Source organism: Bombus huntii, chromosome 2 (genome assembly GCF_024542735.1).
Source record: "Bombus huntii isolate Logan2020A chromosome 2, iyBomHunt1.1, whole genome shotgun sequence".
Classification (NCBI taxonomy): domain Eukaryota; kingdom Metazoa; phylum Arthropoda; class Insecta; order Hymenoptera; family Apidae; genus Bombus; species Bombus huntii.
This window is the reverse complement of record NC_066239.1, coordinates 13756256-13776399: the sequence shown is the minus strand read 5'-3', so window position 1 is coordinate 13776399 and position 20144 is coordinate 13756256. Positions and strand designations below refer to the sequence as shown.

At 45.0% G+C, this 20144-nt stretch overlaps 1 protein-coding gene across 4 annotated transcripts in view; it reads left to right on the top strand.

Annotated features, from left to right (window-relative positions):
- LOC126876887 (transcription factor SOX-6) overlaps positions 1–20144 on the top strand; it is a 323573-nt gene that overhangs the window by 105961 nt on the left and 197468 nt on the right. The window contains exon 1 of one of the 4 annotated variants that reach the window (XM_050639723.1): positions 12732–13087. The exons of 2 other annotated variants lie outside the window; for them this stretch is intronic. In XM_050639723.1, coding sequence (XP_050495680.1) covers positions 13061–13087 — 27 coding nt within the window. In that variant the 5' untranslated portion in view covers positions 12732–13060. Of the gene's footprint in view, positions 1–12731; positions 13088–20144 lie in introns of those variants that run through there. One more of the 4 variants, XM_050639727.1, reaches the window with a different exon arrangement.

Genomic DNA, 20144 nt, shown 5'->3' with positions numbered 1-20144 from the left:
AAACGTTTAATTGGATTTTATTTTCTTTGGAATGGGAGATAGAGATTTGGTATCTCTCGAGCAATAGAAATAAGTACTCGATAATATATCAGTCTAAAATACGGATAACCAATAAATCGATCTGCATAAAATTCCTTACGAATGATTATCTCTTCGTTCATTTCTCACGTATCTTTAAACAAGTGCAACTATTCGACCCCTTGATTATTTCTAAAGAAACAATAAGATATACTATTCTGCTGGTTGCGTATATATTGCGTATCTATCCAATAGGCTAAACTCGAAGGAGCAAAATATCACGATTTAGACAGAACACAGTAAACATAGGAAACTATAAAAGTTCACGCCAGTTTGCCACAAGCCGATTGTTTCCGAGATACTGCCTTTCTCCATATTTGGCCAGTACGAGCAATATCCGAGGATAGGATCGTCTCGATTTTCACGAGCTCTCGACCAATGCATATTCGCGTGCGTGTGCACGCACAAACAGGCAGGTAGGAAGGCTGGCCGGTGATCGGGTAAATTTAAACCGATGCGGAGATACCGTTACCGCCACTGTACCAGCGATATAGTCGTTGCTACTGAAACCGCACTCTGTTTCACCGTAGGCTGCGTCCGCGGAGAGCTCGGCTCGCGCTCACGCAGCTTTTTTTCCAGCGGCGCGTATACAGGTCCCCGTTATCGCACCTCGACTCCTCCGCCACGCGTAATGTTACAATTTGTCTTCGCACGACTCCGTACTCCCACTCGTTCTCGCCTCGCGCGCCCGTTCGACCGCCTCGCGGTATAATTGAGTATCGACGCCAGTTAATAAATCCTTTCAACGTGTTCTTTCAACGCTACTCGCGGGGAAGGGAACGTCCGAGATAGAAGGTTGTCAGAGGTGTTCGCCAACGAAGAGTTACATTGGGTGTCGTTCGATGACAATTGGTAAATTGGAAAATACGCATTAATTGGCGTATAGCGACTACGTTTTACTATAAGGTTACGGAGACTAGTTGAGATGGTTATGACGTTGATGTTAGATGGATACGTCGAAATAGTTTGTGTTGCGGTTATTAGATGTATAAACAGAACTATAAACGCACGCTAGCAGTGTTAACCTATAACTGAAAACCCCGATGCCATCGTCGCCTGTCTACTGTCTATGGTCTGCCTTCGTCCCAGTCTATTGTTTATACGCTGTCGATGGCTTCAGTGCTTGAGAAAACTAAAAAGACCAGATGTAGAGTTTTCTTAGAAGTGGTGACCACTTCAAGAGTTTGGTACTAGAAAGTGAGGGATTTCTGATTTTTTGTATAATTGCTGCAGATAAGTAGCTACCTCTAACAAACTTAATATTTATTTTCCTGGGTATAGATACGTGATTATTAGTTCGTTAGTTGGTGCATTGATTGTAATCATTTATATAAGATGCATCTGGGGACACGACAGAGATTGGTAATTCTAGTGCTGTAGAACAAAGTGTATAAAATGCGACAAAGAAGGTATAAGAAAGAGATTATCTAAACAAATCAAAATCATAATCGTTCGGTTCGAAACGTGATAGGGAGGCGGTAAGGGCAGTAAGCGAACGGTAACACGGGAATAGAGAGGAAAGTAGGGAGAAAAGGGAGGTGTAACGAAGATAAGGAAGAGGCGTATCGTGAAAGAGGAGCGCGGGCGAGCAAGCGGCCAGGGATAGAAAACAGCGGAGAGGGCCGAGGCAGGTCGGCAGTCAGGCAGAGGCAGAGAGGCAGGGCAGAGGCACGGCAGACTCGTAACGTGGGCTAAACTACACAGCCTCGGTGGGTATAAGTCGGGCTATTATCGGGCTATGCGCTGAGAGCCCTCCGCTTTCATCCGCTAATGGGCAGCTCTCCGCCCGTCTGCTCCTTTACTGCGTCATTAATACAAGTTGCACATGTCGAGAGTCGGTGCGCTACAATAATTTACATGAATGGAATTGAAAATTTTCTACTCCGCGGAGGAGAAAAAGACACGAAAGAGCGAGAACCGACGTCGAGAGAGAGAGAAAGAGAGAGAAAGGACGGACAAGAGACGGGGTGAAGGAGGAACGAATCGAGAAAGAAGGAGGAAGACAGTCAGAGAAAACGGACACAGAAGGGAAAAGGAGGAAAAGAGTGCGGGTAGAGAGAAATTCAGGGGGAAGAGAGAAGGCGATCGGAGAGACCGCGAAGTTGTAGGTGGGGAACGGAGGAAAGGAAAGGGCGAAAATCTTCTGGCATTTTATGTCAGTAATTACATGAAAGATGGTATAACCTATCCGACCGACCGACCGCCCGATCCCCTTCTCCCTTCGTTCCGTTCGGAACCAACCAACCAACACGCGACCTCCTCTTTCAGTCGTCGGCCTGAACCCCCTTTAGCCCCCGTTACTCATCTTTCCGACTATGTCTCTCTATCTCCCGCCCTCGCTTTTCTCCCTCTCTTATACCCCCGTCCTCGACTCTCGCGGCCCCCGCAACCGGATGGCAAGGGGTTTTTTTATGCTTTAATTTGTGCATGAAGTGTGTCCGGCTGAGTGGAGGATTTATCTACGCGGTGTACGTCTGAATACCGTTTCTGCCCCTCTTTCAAGACGGAGCTCGTTTCCTACGTGCCGTGGCCGTTCATCCTCGACCCGAGTCCGATTTAACTAAAACGCAGATCGCTACAACCACTCGGCAGTCTTCGTCGACTATTGTTGACCCCGTGCACTTTATTATGCGCAGTGTCATGACTTTACCGCCGCATATAATGTCATCGTAAAGCAATCAACCAACCCTGCGCCATCCCCACGACTCCTACGCGCCAGGATTCTCAACGTCACCGCGTTCGTCGTCGAATCTTCTCTGAGGAGGTCACGCTGCCGCGTGTGCATGTAAGTATTGCCGGTACATCGACGCGGATTGCATATATTACGCATGGCGTGAATTAACACGACGATCCGACTAACCTTCCCGGAATAAATCCGCGATGGCTACGTGTCCCTCCGATTCTTCTAGCACTTAACGATCGCCTGACAAACAACTATTTGAAACCGCGTCTGGCTGGACTCGCGCCTGCTTGAAATGGCACCCAATGCTCGTTGTAGAATCTTAAATTAATTTACCATCTTCCAGTCACACTTTCTAATTGTTACGTTACAATTTCGTAATAATTTCGTGGTACGAGCAATTGGAGCCCCGAGCGTACCAGAACAATCTTTGTCTCTTTGACAAGATTCAAGGAAGTTCTCTAATCTTACTACTCGAAACAGTCTATTCCAAATGTTCGACGAATTAGTCAATAATCTCTGAGATTTCTTCGCAATTCTCACGAAACGCAGCATCAAGGTGTAACCGCGGTATCCTCGGGAAGAAGCGCGTGTCTAGAAACCATAGCTATGCGAGCGGTGCGTTAATCACGGCAGGCGATTGTTGGTTACATTGTAACACAACGACTGCAAGATTACAGAGGCGAATCGAGATCGTTGCACTTGGGTCTAATTTCGCGAAATTACATGGCGAGGCCCATACGCCGACGAATCTGAATAATAACGCGTCGGTCACTCTCTTCGGACGTTATAGAACGATCGAGGATTATTCAGTACACGTGGCCGCGGGCTGTCGAGCGATTAAAGATCGACACGAGCGAGATCTTGAAAGAAAGAGCTGGGACACGTACTTTGCGTTCTCCCTGTATATGGAAAGTCGTTGCCAAGTACTTCTCCGGCATCAGCAGCGGGCCTCTCGGTAGCTATACCGGCCATACGTCAACGTCCATTACACTTCCACCCTGCTGCTGGCTTTAATGTTTTCGACTCGGCCACTCTTTATCCCACCTTGCAGCTAATTAGCGAGCCGGATACCGGACACGCGCTCTCTCACTGCCTCCCATCCTCTCTTGTTCGTGTGTACATACGTAGCCTGCTCGTGTGTATGCCTACAAAGTCGTCGCCGTACATTCGGTTCTCTTGCCTTACTCTCTCTTTTTCTCTTTTTCGTGCTTTGCCCCTTTTTCTCCTCCGCCTCTATCTCCAGCCCTTTTCCTTCTCCAACCCCGTGGTCACATCTCTGCGCCCGCCTGGTCATTGCGGGGCGAACCAGACTCCGCGATTATTCCAAACTCATTTTAACTCATTACACGGGTCCACTGGCACAGAATGGCGCCCGACAAGTGTGCTCCGCTGCTCACTAGTCTCCGTAAGCTCCTTCCCCCATCCTCGAGACATTGAAACGTGAACCTCGGAAATTCGCATCGCGTGGCCTGACTTGTGGCCCGTGGTTTTTCGCTTAAATTATCCACTGAGCGATTATTCGTCCGGAGAAAATGCCATCGATGAATAGAGATTACGAACCGTGCGATTCCTGGCTGGTTAACGAATAATATTTAGTCGTTCTTCTTTCACATTTCTTGGGCGTCGTTCAGGGTTATCGTTACGAATCGTTATCTATCCGTCAAGGATTCACCAACATATTCTTTCAGTGTTCGGAAGGGTTTGAAGAGATCGTTTTCGCGACAGAAAAGTCGCGACGATCCAAACCGTTTAATTTCACGCTTCTCCCAGACTCCGTTAACTACTTTCGCGAAAGGATCTTGAGGAACGATTTCTACGTCGGGCTAAGAAAGGTAGAACTAGGAGAGAAAGAGAGAAATTTCTCTTAGGGGTGTACACGCGGCATCGGGATAAGTTTCGAACTGATCATTAGGTAAGTTTAGAAAAAGGGCCAATCCGAGGAGGTTTCATTAGGAAATGGATGAAACAGTGGATATAGGAGGATTGGAAAGGAGGCGGTTCTGTGTGGAAAGGGAATGAGTAGAGCTTTGAAGCTCTCGCGATGACTCGAACTGATAATCCATTAGGATCCGACTACTTAGAGTATAACATCTATTTGAATGCAAATCAATAGGGAATGGGAAAGGACGGTAGTCAGTAATTGGTCCGGCTTTATTGGAGCTCTCAGTGTCTCAAAGAGCATCTCGTTCGGTCATCTCCTCTGGCTCCGCTTCGGCCTCTCCTACTCCCTTTTCCCCTTTCTCTCTGCACAGAGTCCAGCTCCCATTCTCTCTTTCCCTCTTTCTCGCCGAGTCACTTCGTTTCCTCTTCCTTCAACTTTGCAAACCTCTGTCGTTTCCTCCGTGTTCGGCCTCCTTCTGTAAAATATATACATATAGATGTATATGTATACATAAGACTCGACAGTAATTAACCAAGAACTTGTCCTGTCTGGCCACTTCACTGAAGTGGTAGATGCGTACGAACGACTCAAGAATATTGCGGCTACCGTGATGTAGACCAACTGTGTTGCGCGTTTGTCTCGAAATCGAAAGGAACAAACAGACTGACGCGACACGTCGTAACACCGGAATACAGCAGCCGTGGCGTACGCTCGTTTATGGCTGCAATTTTTACGCTTCTCGAGCGTAGATACGATCGATGACTTTAGAATCGGTTCTACGAAAGGAAATAATCGGAGGGAGTATAGTTGTGGACAATGGCTATTTGAGATTCTTTCTGCATTATGGATTAAATTTTGTTATTTCTATGGTCGTACTACATTTTGAATAAAACTCGTTACGCGACTGACTTGGGTCAGTTGTTAATGATTTACAAGTTCCGTTTGGTATTTACGGTTGAGCAATCGGATCGCCTCTAACGATATACACCGAACGTTAACGAAGCTCTTGAACAAATTGCCGTTCCCAATGTCTGTCGCAAGAAGAAGGGGCACATGGTAGGTACAGTTTGCCCCGTTGTCTTTGCACCGAGCAATCGGTAATGACTCTTTTCTAAGCAGGTGCAGAACCATTCATCCGCTGTGGTTGCGTGAGCGCTAGCAGCGTAGCAAGAGATGAAATTAATTCCAACCACGTTCATGCCACTCAATGGCTTCTTACTTTTCCGTCTTCGTACTCTTCTAGCCATCGTCACCGTCATCGTCGACGACGCGACGCTTTGCGATCCAGCGTCACGAGTACCCGAGTTCTCGTTCGGTAATGGTTTGTAAGAGGAAACGGGCGAAGATTTATTGGTTGCCAGAACGAAAATGTATGTGAGTCAACAATACGTCGATACAATATAAGGGGCGCGGGACTCTGTGTGGCTAGTGGTGCCGGTGGTGGTACTTACATAGCACACCCGAGAACGCCGACAAAAACGCGTGCACACAATCGACCCAAGCGCGATTTCCAATGGAGTTTCTTTTTGCTCGACCGCATGATTAACGATTGAACGCACTCGACTTCCGATCCGTGCCGGCTCGACATGGCCAGAACGGTAAGGAACGCTTGGCGGTGTCCTCGATCGTGTTCGATTTTTATTTCTCCCCGCGTACCCCCTACCCTGTTCTGTTGCCACTTTTCTTCCTTCGCTCTTTGTCCGTTTCGCGCCTTCCAGTTTCTTGATTTATCGTCGCCCGATGCGATTCGACGCCGCCGCAAAATCTCGCCTTCGAGCTCCGTAAGAGCGACGCCATGACACGAGGTACGGTCGATCGCTCGAATTCTCGCGGACGATGGAAGATCGTTCGCTGTGGTCGGACCGAAGGCACCATACTAACGCAAAGAAGACAGTGAAGTATAAATCGCACGATACGAGATAGAAAAGACTTTTCTGGGGATTACTCTTGTCTTAACCGTAAATTAAACTATAATATATCAACGTAACGAGTACGCGACTTTTCTGCGGCGATTGCGTTCAAAGGGTGGGCTATATCGACCAGCAACAGCGCGTAATGAGCTTGAGACATCCTGTTGAGGGTGTTACGCAAGCGATATTAACGGAAGAAGAATGAGATCGCTATTAAAAGCGGCGTTCGAGACCAGGCCTAATGTCTTTATTCTTGGCGTGACGGGCGCGTTCGCCGAGTTTTGCGACGTGTAGCGTATTAGTTATGATATATTAATAGTCCTAGCGACTTCGATGCCGCGATAAAATTAGTATTCCCTTCCGATGAGGCGCACCGAGCGATTCACCGTGCGATTCATCGTGCGTGCCTCCCTGATCTATCCGCTTGTACATAGAGCCAATTCACGATCGTTGCGATCTATCCAACTACGTTTCGTCGATGAATATAGGGGTTACCGGAGAATTGTAAAATAAAATATAATCTTAACGTACGAAAGAGTTTAGAAGAGAAAGTTCAAAATTTTTTGAAGCGGGAACTATTATATATTTCCCACAAACTTTCGTCACAAACAGTTGCAAATGCATCACTAAGTAATTACTTGGAGTTTACATCAAACGCTTTCCAACCGTAACAAACTCCAGTTTCACGTGTTTCGCAAGAATCGGTCAATCAGCATACGCGTATCGATCGCGACACGATTGCAGAATGTTAAATGTTTTAAGCACGAGGGGCATAGCGGAGCTTGATTTAAACGAGTAATAAGATATTAATTGGGCCAGGATTTCGATAATTCGAACAAACACGATTTACATAAATGACAGACACGCGAATATCGGCGGGTCGATCGGCGTTCCGAATCCGACGTTAATAGATTGTCAGCCAATGTTGTTTCGTCGTCGTGCAGTTAAGTTACAGCACCGAAATTCGAATCTATCAATGGCTATTGAACGAGACCCATTCGCTCGATAGATCGATCCGCGGAATTTCCGCCGGGGGCTACGCGCGCCACATCCACGCAACTACTCAATGTACAATTTAATCTAACAGTTAAGCGGCTCTTTCTTCCTCTTGCAAAATGTTAAAAAGTTGCACGAGAATCGAATCGACTTGGACGTTTGAAAGGGGAAATCGATTCGATTTGTGACTTAACGAGCGTAATCAGCAAGGAGCTTTGTGAAACAATCACGCTTTATTTGCAATTAATACGAAGAGTTCGGATATCTAAAATTTTCTAATATATAATAGCAATCACTTCTTGCCAGAATTGAATATTTTCACGTAAAATTGAGAAGGCTGGGATGAACCGAAATAATTATTAAATTAATTATTTGTTTTGCTGCATACCGTATTAAAAACAATACTATTTTGTGTAATATTACTACCGTGTAATATAAATAATTATAATCCTCAAAAATGTAATTGAATGAAGTAACAGCGGTGCGTAATATTCTTACACGACAAAGGTTAATACGATTTCTGCTAGACCGGTGCCATTTATCGCGGTATAAATTACTTTCATAACAGCCGCACGGTTTTTAACAGAATTATTGCGGTTCTACGATCGTAGGCTGGCCAATGAATGCCGGCAAAATTGAGATATTAATTCCGCAGTTCGAGCGTGGCATTTCGCGCGGGAAAACCGACTTTGTCGTAATCTTTAAAAGGTATCGCTTAATCGGTATTCTTCACGAGTAATTAAATACGAAGGTTTCATGGAGTAAGTCATTGACCGCTCGGAAAGTCGGTAAAACATTGAAATTATTCGCCCCGTAAAATAGCATGACGTATAGCCGTGCGTTCGTACAAATGAAACGCCATTCAAATTACACGTCGAACGACAACAGCCCCGGTAAGTGTCTTTAAGGAGACTGCAAAGAGATCGTTACTTCTACCGTATAATTTGCCCGTTACGCAAGCAAACGTAACTACTTGGAAATCTTGTCATCGCCGACTGTATAAATCATTGCGATTGCGTGCCACGCACGTTTTCCTGTTTGTCAAAAAATATACCAATTCGTGTCAAAAAGAGAGAAAAAGGAATGCGGTTGCAATCTTTTGGACACTGACCTTTTCAAGTTTGTAGACCTACTTGGTATTTTATTTTCGTTGCTTTATACTTAATGGAAAATGTTAGGAATAGAATAGCAATTTCTACTGTATATAGGATCGCTCAGATGTAAGAGGTTATACACGCTTCACACACCAGTCCAACTTTGCGTGAGTCTTCCTATAGAAAAAAATAGGATGAAAATAGATAGGTTCGAAACCATTCACTCCAAAATTGACGAAGGTGATGACATTACATGCTTGGTGATTTGCTTCGATCCGCCTTACGCTTTCAACTATCGTGTCTAAAATCAACGGTAGAAGTGCTGGAGTAAGAAAATATTCCTGATGCAAATAATGAGAAAAGGTTTCTAATCTAAATCTTAATAAATCACTAAAGTTGAGATAAAATTACCAATAATAAAACATCTAATTTACAATAAGCTATCTACGCTTAGAATATTGAAGATTCTTTACAATTACATTTAATATATGCCTTAATCAAAACGAAATAGAAGAACAGACAGACATTCATCGATCTTATTTCCCACGTACACATTTTACAATGTACAGCAGATGAACTGCAAGTGCCTTCTTTTCCACGGAAATCAACGACAGAAAAGTGAAGGTAAACAATTGGCCAGTAAAGAATCGCGCGTTGCACTCGGACGAGGTTATCTGCTCGTCTGCACTTTGCAGCCTCTCGTAGATTTCCTCGAGCTGTACGCGCTGGTTCGCGCGCTTATTCGCCATCGAAGCCGGTGTACCGCGCGAAGTGAAAGTTCTCGTAGTCCCTCGTATAGTCCCGCGAGCGAGCTATTCTTTTTTCCCCCGATTGTCTCGTCACTGGGCGCATACGCGGCATTATCGCCGCTGACGTGAAGAAGGAAACGCCGAGAGAATGGATGCTGAAACGGCGTCGTTGATCCTGAACGATCTCCGATCCAGTCCCCGCCGAGACAAATTCTCACGCTTCGCGGCCCCCAGCGCATACACCAGTCACCATCATGCAGGTTAATAACGCCCGGCTCCGCATCGTTCGCGATATAAATTAACGCCTGACCCGGACGAAACGATCCTCCGCTCTTTTACGTGCTCTCTAACCGTGTCCTCGATGCCTCGAGCGTTACGCTTTGCATTATCGTTTTATGTTTCTTCTTCGAGGATAAGACTGGTAGATCGAGTTATTGGAATAGGAATAGGAATTCCAGCTTCGTTTAATGTCTAAGATCTGGTTTAGATGTTACTGTCACTAGATGTTTATTCAATTTAATTTATTAAACATAGAGAGGATATTTCGGATTATTCTGCAAGTTTAGTGGTATCTTTATATGTCATTCGTTCGGTAGAATCTGTAAAGGATAGTTAGGACGTGAGGTTTAAAGGAAGAGATTGCTCGCTGTTGAAACCGTCGAATGTATTTAAAATAATAAATTAATATACAGCCGTATACGTGAGTCGTTAGTACAAAGTATAAATCGCAAAATAAAATTGCGGAATAAATACTCATTAATGCTCGTCGCGTAACTCGATAAATACTCGCAAGATACTCGGAGATACTCTGTCGTTCGCGATCGCGTTCGTTTATTTATACTGGTCCGTGGGAGACGGAAAATTTGAATTCGTCTTCATTCGATGGTTGCATGTAGCGGCGACATTGTTTTGTCCGGAGTTTGTTTATCATTACATTTCTGCGTCAAGGCTGAGTCAATGTCCTGAGGCAAAACAACAGCATGAATCGCTCTCGACTCGCGTCGTCCTTTGACACCTGTGCCGCTACAAATCTTTGCATGAAGTAAATTGGTAAAGTTGTAGAATTCTTTTAAACTGAAAAACGTGGCGTATATACTTGACACAGAATTGTCAATAGGCTTTCTCCATTGAACTTGATCGAGACTTACTGTCAAGTGTAAGCTGTACGAACAATGGATGTGAAATATGTGGACTGGATGAGTGATCATAAATACAAATGAATAATATCGACAAACATCATAAGGTATAACCACTGATTATGGAAAGAATTTGTACACTGTTAAACGAATCTTTCTCTCTCCATCTTTTTCTCGTTTATTAAGTTAATTAATTCATATAGATAATACCTGACATTATATTTCTTACAAATAAAGTATCAAACTATATAATTAAATCAGTCAAACGTGCGTGCCGACCGTACCTAATTCCGACTCGACATTTGGAAATGGTTAGGTAAAATAAAACAAATCGAGCGTTGATCCCGAGCGTAACCAGTTCGCTGGACGATGTTAGCTTCACTAACGCTAGTTAGTCGAGCAATGCATAATCGAAAGTCGAAAAATGGTAAGACGACGAAGGAAACGTGCGCAGGTCTGGGTCACAGCGGGGCCGATCGAACGCGGTCCGCTAACGATCCACGGCACGCCGATAGATTTTCGTCGAGCGATTTTTAGCTCAGCCGGCAGCTGAGGGGAAGCGAGAATTCTGCAAAACAAGGTTTCGCGAGAGAACAGGTCTCCTCGTTGTGCTCACGGTTCTTACGTGCTTTCTAATGTAAAGTATGCGCCCGGCTAATGGCTCGGAGGAGAACAGATATTGCATCGGGACGCCGCCGGAGCCGTGGTAAGGTGCCACGGCAGGCAATTAATTCCTCCGGCAGACTTCCGTATCGGAAAGAGATAAACGTTGGACGCTCTCGGTCGGGACCCTAGGATCGTATATTACGCCGCTGGTTTTGCGAAGAACTTTTTCCGAGGCGATCCAACCGTGTGCCGGTGAGAGCTGCAACTTCGAACCAAGAGGAAGAAGCCACAGAACTACGCGTCCTCCACCTCGTCGTCTTCGTACTGCTCTCTGGTCCTCCGTGTTCTGTCCTTTCCTTCTTCGACAACGTATAGAACGTGTCGGGATGGTACGCTTGCAGAACGAGTGGACTGGCGCCAAGTAGATGTCGCCACTACCTATTTGGCAACACAAGGACGCGATCTACACGCACGCGAGCGCTGCCCCGCCGTGTCCTCTGTTCCCTATTCCGAACTCCCCTTTAATCGGATGCCTTAGATTCCATTCGACTAATTAACCAAGCGTTATGCTAAATCTTGCTAAATTTAACTCTGGATCGGCGTGCCGGGGCCGGTGCTCGCGACGGTTCATTAATTGCATAGCCATCCTAAACGGAGACACGTCGCTGCGGAAAAATCTTCGGAACTCTTCAGAACTCGTACCGACGCCGTAATTACTCCGACCGCGTAATATCTTACTTCGCGGTGATCTGAATTACTAATCATACCCGCACCTTGAACGAATCCTGCTCATGCGACGGACGGACGTGAATCTATTAACAACGTGTTGCAATTCCCGTCGAACTTGTAGAAATATTACAATTCTAAGCGATGCTGGAGGTGATATCAACGTTAAAATGGAAAATGCGTATCAAGATTTTAATTTTTAGTGTGTATGCTCTGACGAAACGCTTATAGTGGATTGAAGACTCATCTTGTTTTTACAATTCGTCTTTATCTTCGGAGTCACAATGTGTCGCTATTTCTCTTATCAATTGAAAGACGTTGTATTTAACCTTCCGCTACTACGCCTCACATATATGTGACGCATTCTAAAAGCCGCTTGGATTGTCTACTTATCATTTTCTATTATTGTATATCTAAAGCTATTTGTCGTATTATGCAACATGTTAAAAGTTTGAAATTTTCCCTGCGAACAACGACTTTTACTTAAACTGCGGTAACGAAAGGGCCTTCATATTATTAGTTCTTATAAATTATTGGCAAATAACATGAGCCTCTGAATTACATTTAAATATACTTCTTAGATTCGTTGCTTTGTACCCTATTAAAAGTAATTTATTCTAGTGAAGTCTATAGTTACCCAATAGAAAACTATAAAAGGCAACGGCGACTTAAGTAAAGTAAGGAAACAGTGATACATCTTTATTAAAACAGCGTAAGCCATACTCGCAATGCCAATAGCAATGATTCACTTACCCTTCTAACAAGAAATCATTTCAATTATCTCAACATCGCAGCGACGCTTGAGCGCGCACTATAATTTCGAATTTTGCCGCTAGAGAGACCGCGGCGCGTCATCTGTCAGTCAACAGACAAATATGGCTGCGTTCGAGTTGTTGCCGCCTGTAGCCGGTCGAAAAAGGTTCGTTTTTCCGTAAATAGTTGTTGTATCGAGCAGAAGTTACGTACACACGACGACCGTATTTCTGAATAACAAGTGCTGATTTACGTGATCGTTATATCGTATGTGATTCGTCGATCACATTCGTTAACAGTCGCATACGAATTTACGCATTTGACCGCGTCGCGTGTGGTTATACGGTAAACAATCGCTGTGACGCACATGCGCGACAACATATTTCTGACATCTACGCTTACATACAGTATTTACAAACTTGACATCTACGAGAGATTTTCTTGCCAATGAACGCAGTACTTCGACGGGCACCGGTAAGTTCCCACATTCTTTTCCCCTCGAATGAACGATCGTTTCAGACGTTCCATCAGATAATAAGCCCGCGGGCTGATTCGTGAAACGTGCAACAACCTCTAACAAAGAAATCAATGGTAAAGGTACGTCGTATCGTCGATATTGACGAGCTGACACGTACGACAGTAGAATGCAGCGATTGTCTCGGAGGTGAGTACGAGCCGACTTTCTATACTTTGTGCCGACTTTAACATAACTCAAGTGCCCCGGACAAAAGTCAAGGGGAATCGTAGAACGTTGGCATTCAGGGACGGCGCGTAGCTTTACCCACGGGGAAAACATTTTCGCGCGGTGCAATGCAGCATCGCGATAGACTATCGTGGCGGAGATCGCGCGATAAACGATTCGCAATGCGAGGAAAGACTGGCGCACGCGTCGATGAATTAGAGAATCGGCGCGGATTTGACGTAGAACGTTGTCGAACCGAATGTCGACTGTCGGTCGAGTCTGTGTACATACGTACATGTGTATATGCGAAAGCTTTGAAAACTCGCGGCAGCATTCGCCTGTGTGATTAACGAGTTGTACACCGCGGGCACGACTGCTTTTCAGTGGCAGTCCTGCTCGTTTCGAGGCTCGCCATTATGTAACGGGAACGGTGTACCCGATGGTGGGGAGAAAAACGGCGCGAATCGCCGCGCGCGCGCTCGAATTATCGCACCTCACCGTACTCACCGTTCGTTGTATATTACCAGATGCGGAGATAAGGGAACGCGCGTTAAATGTTTCATTACCGGCCGGGCTCGCGCAACGTACGCCGGGATTGAATGTCCGGGACGTTGATACAACTTATAGCGTGAATTTCAAGCAGCCTGCGTGTGCACGAGCGAGCTAGCTAACTCGCTGCCGGTGCACCGCGATTCTGCCTCCTTAATAAGCGTGAAAGTTTAGTGTAACCCTTAACTGGCGAGGTGTATTTAACGGGAAAATTGCGATTTTCGATTCTGACAAGTTCTCCGAAGGGGGAACCGTGGAACAGCTCGGTGCGTGCGAGATGTTAAATGAGGTTTGTTGCTTACTTATTAAAGAGAACGTCAGCGTGAAAAATGACGTCGAGTGAGTAAGTGCACCGGTAACTCGACAAAATCATTTATGGTGGCTCAAGGGTCGAATGCACTTACGCATGTTAGATTAGTTTAGTATCGACGTCTCGAAAATTGGGTATTTCGTAGCAGCTAGACATCTGTCAAGAGTTATAAGCAATCTAACGATTATTTTCGATTTATTAAACGTACTTGGTACGCGATACCTTTAACAATACGATAGTAGTTTAAACTCATTATTCTCTTAAGCAACAACCGGTATATGATCACTTCGATGTCTCATTTTTCCAAGGATATAAAGATAACATGTCAGCGTATTTTCCTAATAAACTTGTGTATCCTGTTCATATTGAAATGCATGGAATTAGCACAGGTAAACTAGAAAGAGGCGTCTTGCAACATAGAAGCGATTAATTTGAATTCCAAAGTATAACAATTAAAAGCAAATAATCTAACAACAAGATGCATAATAGGTATGCATAATAGGTATCGGTATTACAATCTATCCATAGTAACGAATTTATGACAATAAAGTATAATAGATTTATGTGCTTCTACACTGTACATTGCCATACATTCGTACAAGATTTATCGACGGTCGGAAAAATTGTCATTAATTAATTTCATTTGCTTTCCAATGAATCTGTCCCTTTTATCCAGTCTGAAAATAGAAATCAAACCTCGTCCTATAACTTGGTGTCGGTAACAATCCGGCGTTGCATAAGTACAATAATAAACACCTGTAATCGGTATGAAACCGGTTCTTTAAAAACAGTTTGAACGCTGCAACAGCGTAAAAACTGGCGGACAGGCGTTTCACGCGGTCGCGGTTAGAGCTGTTGCGCTCGAAGAAGAACGAGCCGTCCTCTCGTGCCATAGTCGATGGTATATTTCGCTTTGTCTTATCCCGCCGGGGTGTAGGGTGTAAAATGCGTGTGGAATACGTGCTAAGACAAGGGTCACCGATACACCTGCCCTGGAGCTTCTAGAGCGCGATAATATAGGATTCTGATCCGACAACTGCGACCGGTATCTTCTTCTTCTCCCCTTCGCATCGTTCCAACCCATCCAGAGAACATAATGCCGTGTAGAGCAGCCGCTCATAACGCTCGGCGAACCTGTTGAGATATAGCCCGGGTAGTGTTTCAATCGCTAGGCCACGGAACGTCGACAATGATACGTACGCGCGCGTATATACCACGTATGCAAAACGTATTACAATATTGGATAGCCGGCCCATGCATCACGATAGTCGAAATAAATCAACCGCGAACAAGCACAGACGTGGCCGGCGGAGTCTTAAATAATTTACTAATTTTTCAATGGGTCGACCCTAAAGGTCGAGTCCGCGTCGAGTACCGCGTAAATCCCTTTGGCTATGCCTCTCCCGGCGAGCCCTTGCGTCTGAGTTCAATCCCAACCCGTTCGAAACTACGCGAGAAGTCTCTACGTACTCGTACTCTCGGATACGGTACGTTCAGCCCGTTGGAAACCGAGGGAAATCGCGCGATTGGTACCGTTGAAAAATCCCTACGAAACGCGTATCCCGTGCGTACTGTACTCTACGAGCTGGCGATAAAGAGTCATAGTTCTCTCTCTGTCTCTCTTTCCTTCCTTCGTTTTCTGAGTCGCGAAATGTTTCCGCAAAGGGACCAACAAAACGACTTGAGTTCGCATCGTTGCCGTGGCTGAACATAATGTAAACATCGGAACGAGCAAAAATCCTTACTTATTACCTTCCACGAGCTTTCCTCCTGGCCCAGGGTCACGACTCTCTATTTCCAAGCAGAGCTAAGCGACATTAGGTGAATTCGTTCCTTGGGATGTTTTATCGTTCTCTGGGTATACGGGAGGCATTCGAATCGCTGGCTGGCAGCGATGCGCAAGATCTTACAAAAGCGAGGGCATCGTCGGACCGGACAATGCCACTTGATCCCTCAGCCAGTGGCTCTGCGTTTCTGGTCTATTCCTCACCCCACGTGTCCTTTTTATTCCATCCCCTTCCCGTCGTCTCTGTTGCTCCGCTTTCGACTCGTATCTCTTTCTCACTCTCGTTATAATGGGCAAACACATAATAAAGAGGGTAAGCGCGGACCGCGTACGCGATATGTGGGGCGTTTAACAATGGAGCACACCTGAGCACGGGCCGGTGCGTTTGAGATGGCTTTAGGGAGGTGGAGAAAAAGAGAGAAAGGGAGAGAGCGAAGGTACCGCATGGTGCATCGGTATGAAGCGTAGTGGGACGAAAAACGAGTGGTCCGCGGTGTACGGTGCGAGGGGCGCGGAACAATGCTTTCGACCTCTTCTTCTTCTTCCTTCTCCTCCTCCTCTACCTCCTCATCCTCGTCTTCGTCGTTGTTTCATCGCCGTCGCCGTCGCCGCCGTCGTCGTCGTCGTCGTCATCGTCGTCGTCGTTGTCGTCGTCGTCGTTCGTAGCGGTGTCCCTTTTCCTCCGGCATCTCCTTGCCACCGAGCCAGGGTGCCGGCACGATGCTCTCCCATTTGTTCGCGAAACACCGAACACAGGCAGTCACCTCGTACGCACGTCGTCGTAGCGCAGCTTGGCATTGTCCGCGACGCTCCCCCTGAACCGGCCGCGCATGTGTGCGTCACGTATCTCTTTCAACTGTACCGGCTAAGCTGATGCGCTGGAAAACTGCCACCTTCGAGTGTCCGGTCTGTACTTCTTTTTTCTTTTCGTTGCTCTCCTTCGGTTTTTCTCTTTAGTTCCTTTTCACTTGTTTTTCTTTTTCTATGAAGATGTTGGCCAAGACGTTAGTACATACCTATATATACTTACGTACGTCTGTCCGGGAAACTGGTGATTCTGAATGATGAATGTTCTTTTCAATTTCTCAGTCTTAATTTTGCTTCCTTTTCCGTTTCTTTTTTGTGGAAAGAATCGGTAAATCGGTAAAGGAAAAGAAAAATTAATAATTACACGCTAATTACACGTAAGAGTAAAGTAATGTTATACACTGAAATAAAATTATCCTATTAATTATTAATGCCTTTATTGACGTTTTCGTTGAAGTCTCGGTAAAAAAAAACAAATTATGCATATTTAATTTGAATCAAAGAAATTACAAGTAACAAAATATTCCGTACAGTGCATATCTGAACGTTGTAAAAAAATGTTAATCTTATTCTAAAAATGATTTGCATCGTGCCTGTGCAGATAATTATAAATAAACGTAACGTATATGTAGATATATTTAAATAGCGAAGGAGGAGCAAAAACGATCATTGCAGATTTATCGAAGTATCATAATATGCAACGCGATGGATTTAAATAAAACGATAATAGATTACCACAAAAAGTAATATCACGACTTCATGGACGAAAGAAGTAAGACAATTTATACATGTCAGAACTTAATTAATCGTTCTAGAAATAGCAAGATTTTTTCGATTAAATCCTTTTTACACGTTCTGTAATTTTTGGTGATAGAATCATATTCGCAATGAGATCTCTCTAATTAAAAAATTCGGAATACAAAAATATCGCAAAGCTGTTGCAACAGAATTTAAGATTAGTAAAAAGTGAACCTATAAAGATTGAGATTAAAAATAAAATGTAATAGTGGTGGAAAATCAAAGTAGGTCGTTAATCTTTCATTCCGCTTATTGAACCTGTGTCAACAGCAGCACGAATGATCGTTATTGCAAAGCCTGGGACGATAACGCGTAGAAACGAGCGTAGCACGCTTACGTTGCGCTGTGAGCGGGTCGTTAAATACGTTCGTTTACACGACAACGTCTTATTAGTCGCATTCGTTCGTTACGTAACAATGATTCGAATCGTTGGTCGCGTTACACATTAACAGAACGGAATACATCGTCGTGTCGCTCAAAGGGGAGGAATAATGAACGGTTTCGATCTCGAGAACCCATTTTTCTCCACTGTTGCGCGAACTCTCCACCCTTTATTTGCTTTTTCCACGTAAAGTTGTGTAACCAGGTCATCGTATTACCGAAAAAGAATACGCACAATTTGGTATTTGTTGTAGATAACGATAGAACAGATTTTACATTTATCATTTAGGATTCAATTTGTTTGAAGCTGTTTGTGATTACGGATAGTAGTATATATATACATATACCAAACAGTTAATCACGAGAACAAGCAACTTAAACTAATACTGTCATCTATACTCATTTTTATTCGCTTTAGCGGTAAAACCCCGTTTTTGTTTTTTCTATTTTTTCTTTCGATCAAATATTATTATGCTCGCCTTAGAGAGATATTGCTCGAGAGAACGTCTTCCTTCACAACAACGAGCTGGTTTTCCATACGATTTCTCGCAGTGGTCAACAAATTTTTTTATTGTGACGTTTATTCGAGCGGGAACGCGAGCTTCTGCTCGTTCAACACGTATCTTTAACGACGGATATCGCGGCCCAGGTCGTTTCACGTTCGACAAAACCGGTGACGACGTTAACCGCGTTTTACTTTGATCTGTTGCACCACAGGCACTTTCAGCGTTAATTTTTCTCTCTTTCTCCAGCAAGGGTCCCGCTCTGTCGCGCTCTCCGCTCGTGACGAGAGATCATTAACCGGCTTGCGGACTCGCCGTGCTCGGATATTAGAATTTAAATCGTCGCTGATATAATTACGAGCAAAAGCTGAATATCTCGGCCGCGGGAGAAATTACGACGGCGATCCGCCCGGGCGAAAAATTAATAAGGAGATCCCACAGGGTATTCTACGCGGCCACACTAACGTTGTTATTAACGCGTTCGGTCGTCAATCCCGATACACACTAGCTACACGTCTATTTTCAACTACAAAGCCATCTTTCTTCCTTTTCTTCGTTCCTCTGCTCGCTACGCATTTCGCGTATCAGCAGAATAATAATAATAACGATAATAAAACCACTTGCTCGTGAAACAACTCTTAAAATGATCAATCGAGCGTTCGATTTGCGGCATTATAAATCCAGGGCTAATTAAGGTGGATGGTGAAGCTCGACGGGAAGATCGAGACGCGGCTCATCGAGTCGGCAACCCGTTCCACGACCAAACGGAATGTTAACAGGCACGTAGATTCGTATTATCTCCTGGAGCCAGGATTTTCCATGACTGACATTGTATCTGGTGCGTTTAATCGTCGCGGATTCTGCATCCACGGGTCTCTTTAGTCGTCCCGCCCGAATTACGATAAACGACCGCATAAACTCGCGTACAAACCGCAGGTAATGTCACGAAGACCGAGAGAAGTTTCTTGGCCGAGGGAATCTCGATGGCTCGAGGTATCGTTCGGAATGCGCGTAATCTAACGTCGATTCGAAAGGAGAAGAAGCTGGGCTCGCCGCTCGAGTAACCCATTATCGTGCTAATGAACAAGCTCGACCGAAGATGGAACGCTTCAGAACGGATTCGTGAGCAATGAATCCGATATCGGCTTCGCGGAATATTTCCGTGGACCGAGTATCCGGCGATAGCATCCGACGAATGGGAGAAATCGCCTAGTCATCGTTCGGAATGATCCCCGCCCCCGACTGCCCCTCTCTTCAATGTCCTCGTCGTTCGTACGAACCTCCGGGCGAAAGTATTTTTTTCACGGGAGCCGCGAGAAAGGAGCGGACCCTTAAGTACCGTTCTTTCGTTCCTCGTCGACGCACCGCTCGATTCGTGCACGCTTTCATTGCCGTTGGAATGCGATGGTTACTTCTCTCGCCCGTATGCGCGCCGTAGGATCGCTCAAGGCCGCCGTGGCTCAGGTGAACGGATGAATGGATTTGTCAGATGAATGCTCGGCATATAAGGGCGCATCTTCTTCAATTACCACTCACATGTGTCCAAATACCGTGTTTTCTTTTCGTTCCTACCCATGTTTGCTATCAATAGCAGCTGTGTTATGCTAACACTATCATCGAAAGGTGGTCGGCTACTATTGGTGGTTATTTGGTTAACGGAAGAGATATGTATAGCACTGATTAGTTATAGCATTGTGACAGGACCTTCCTTCGTA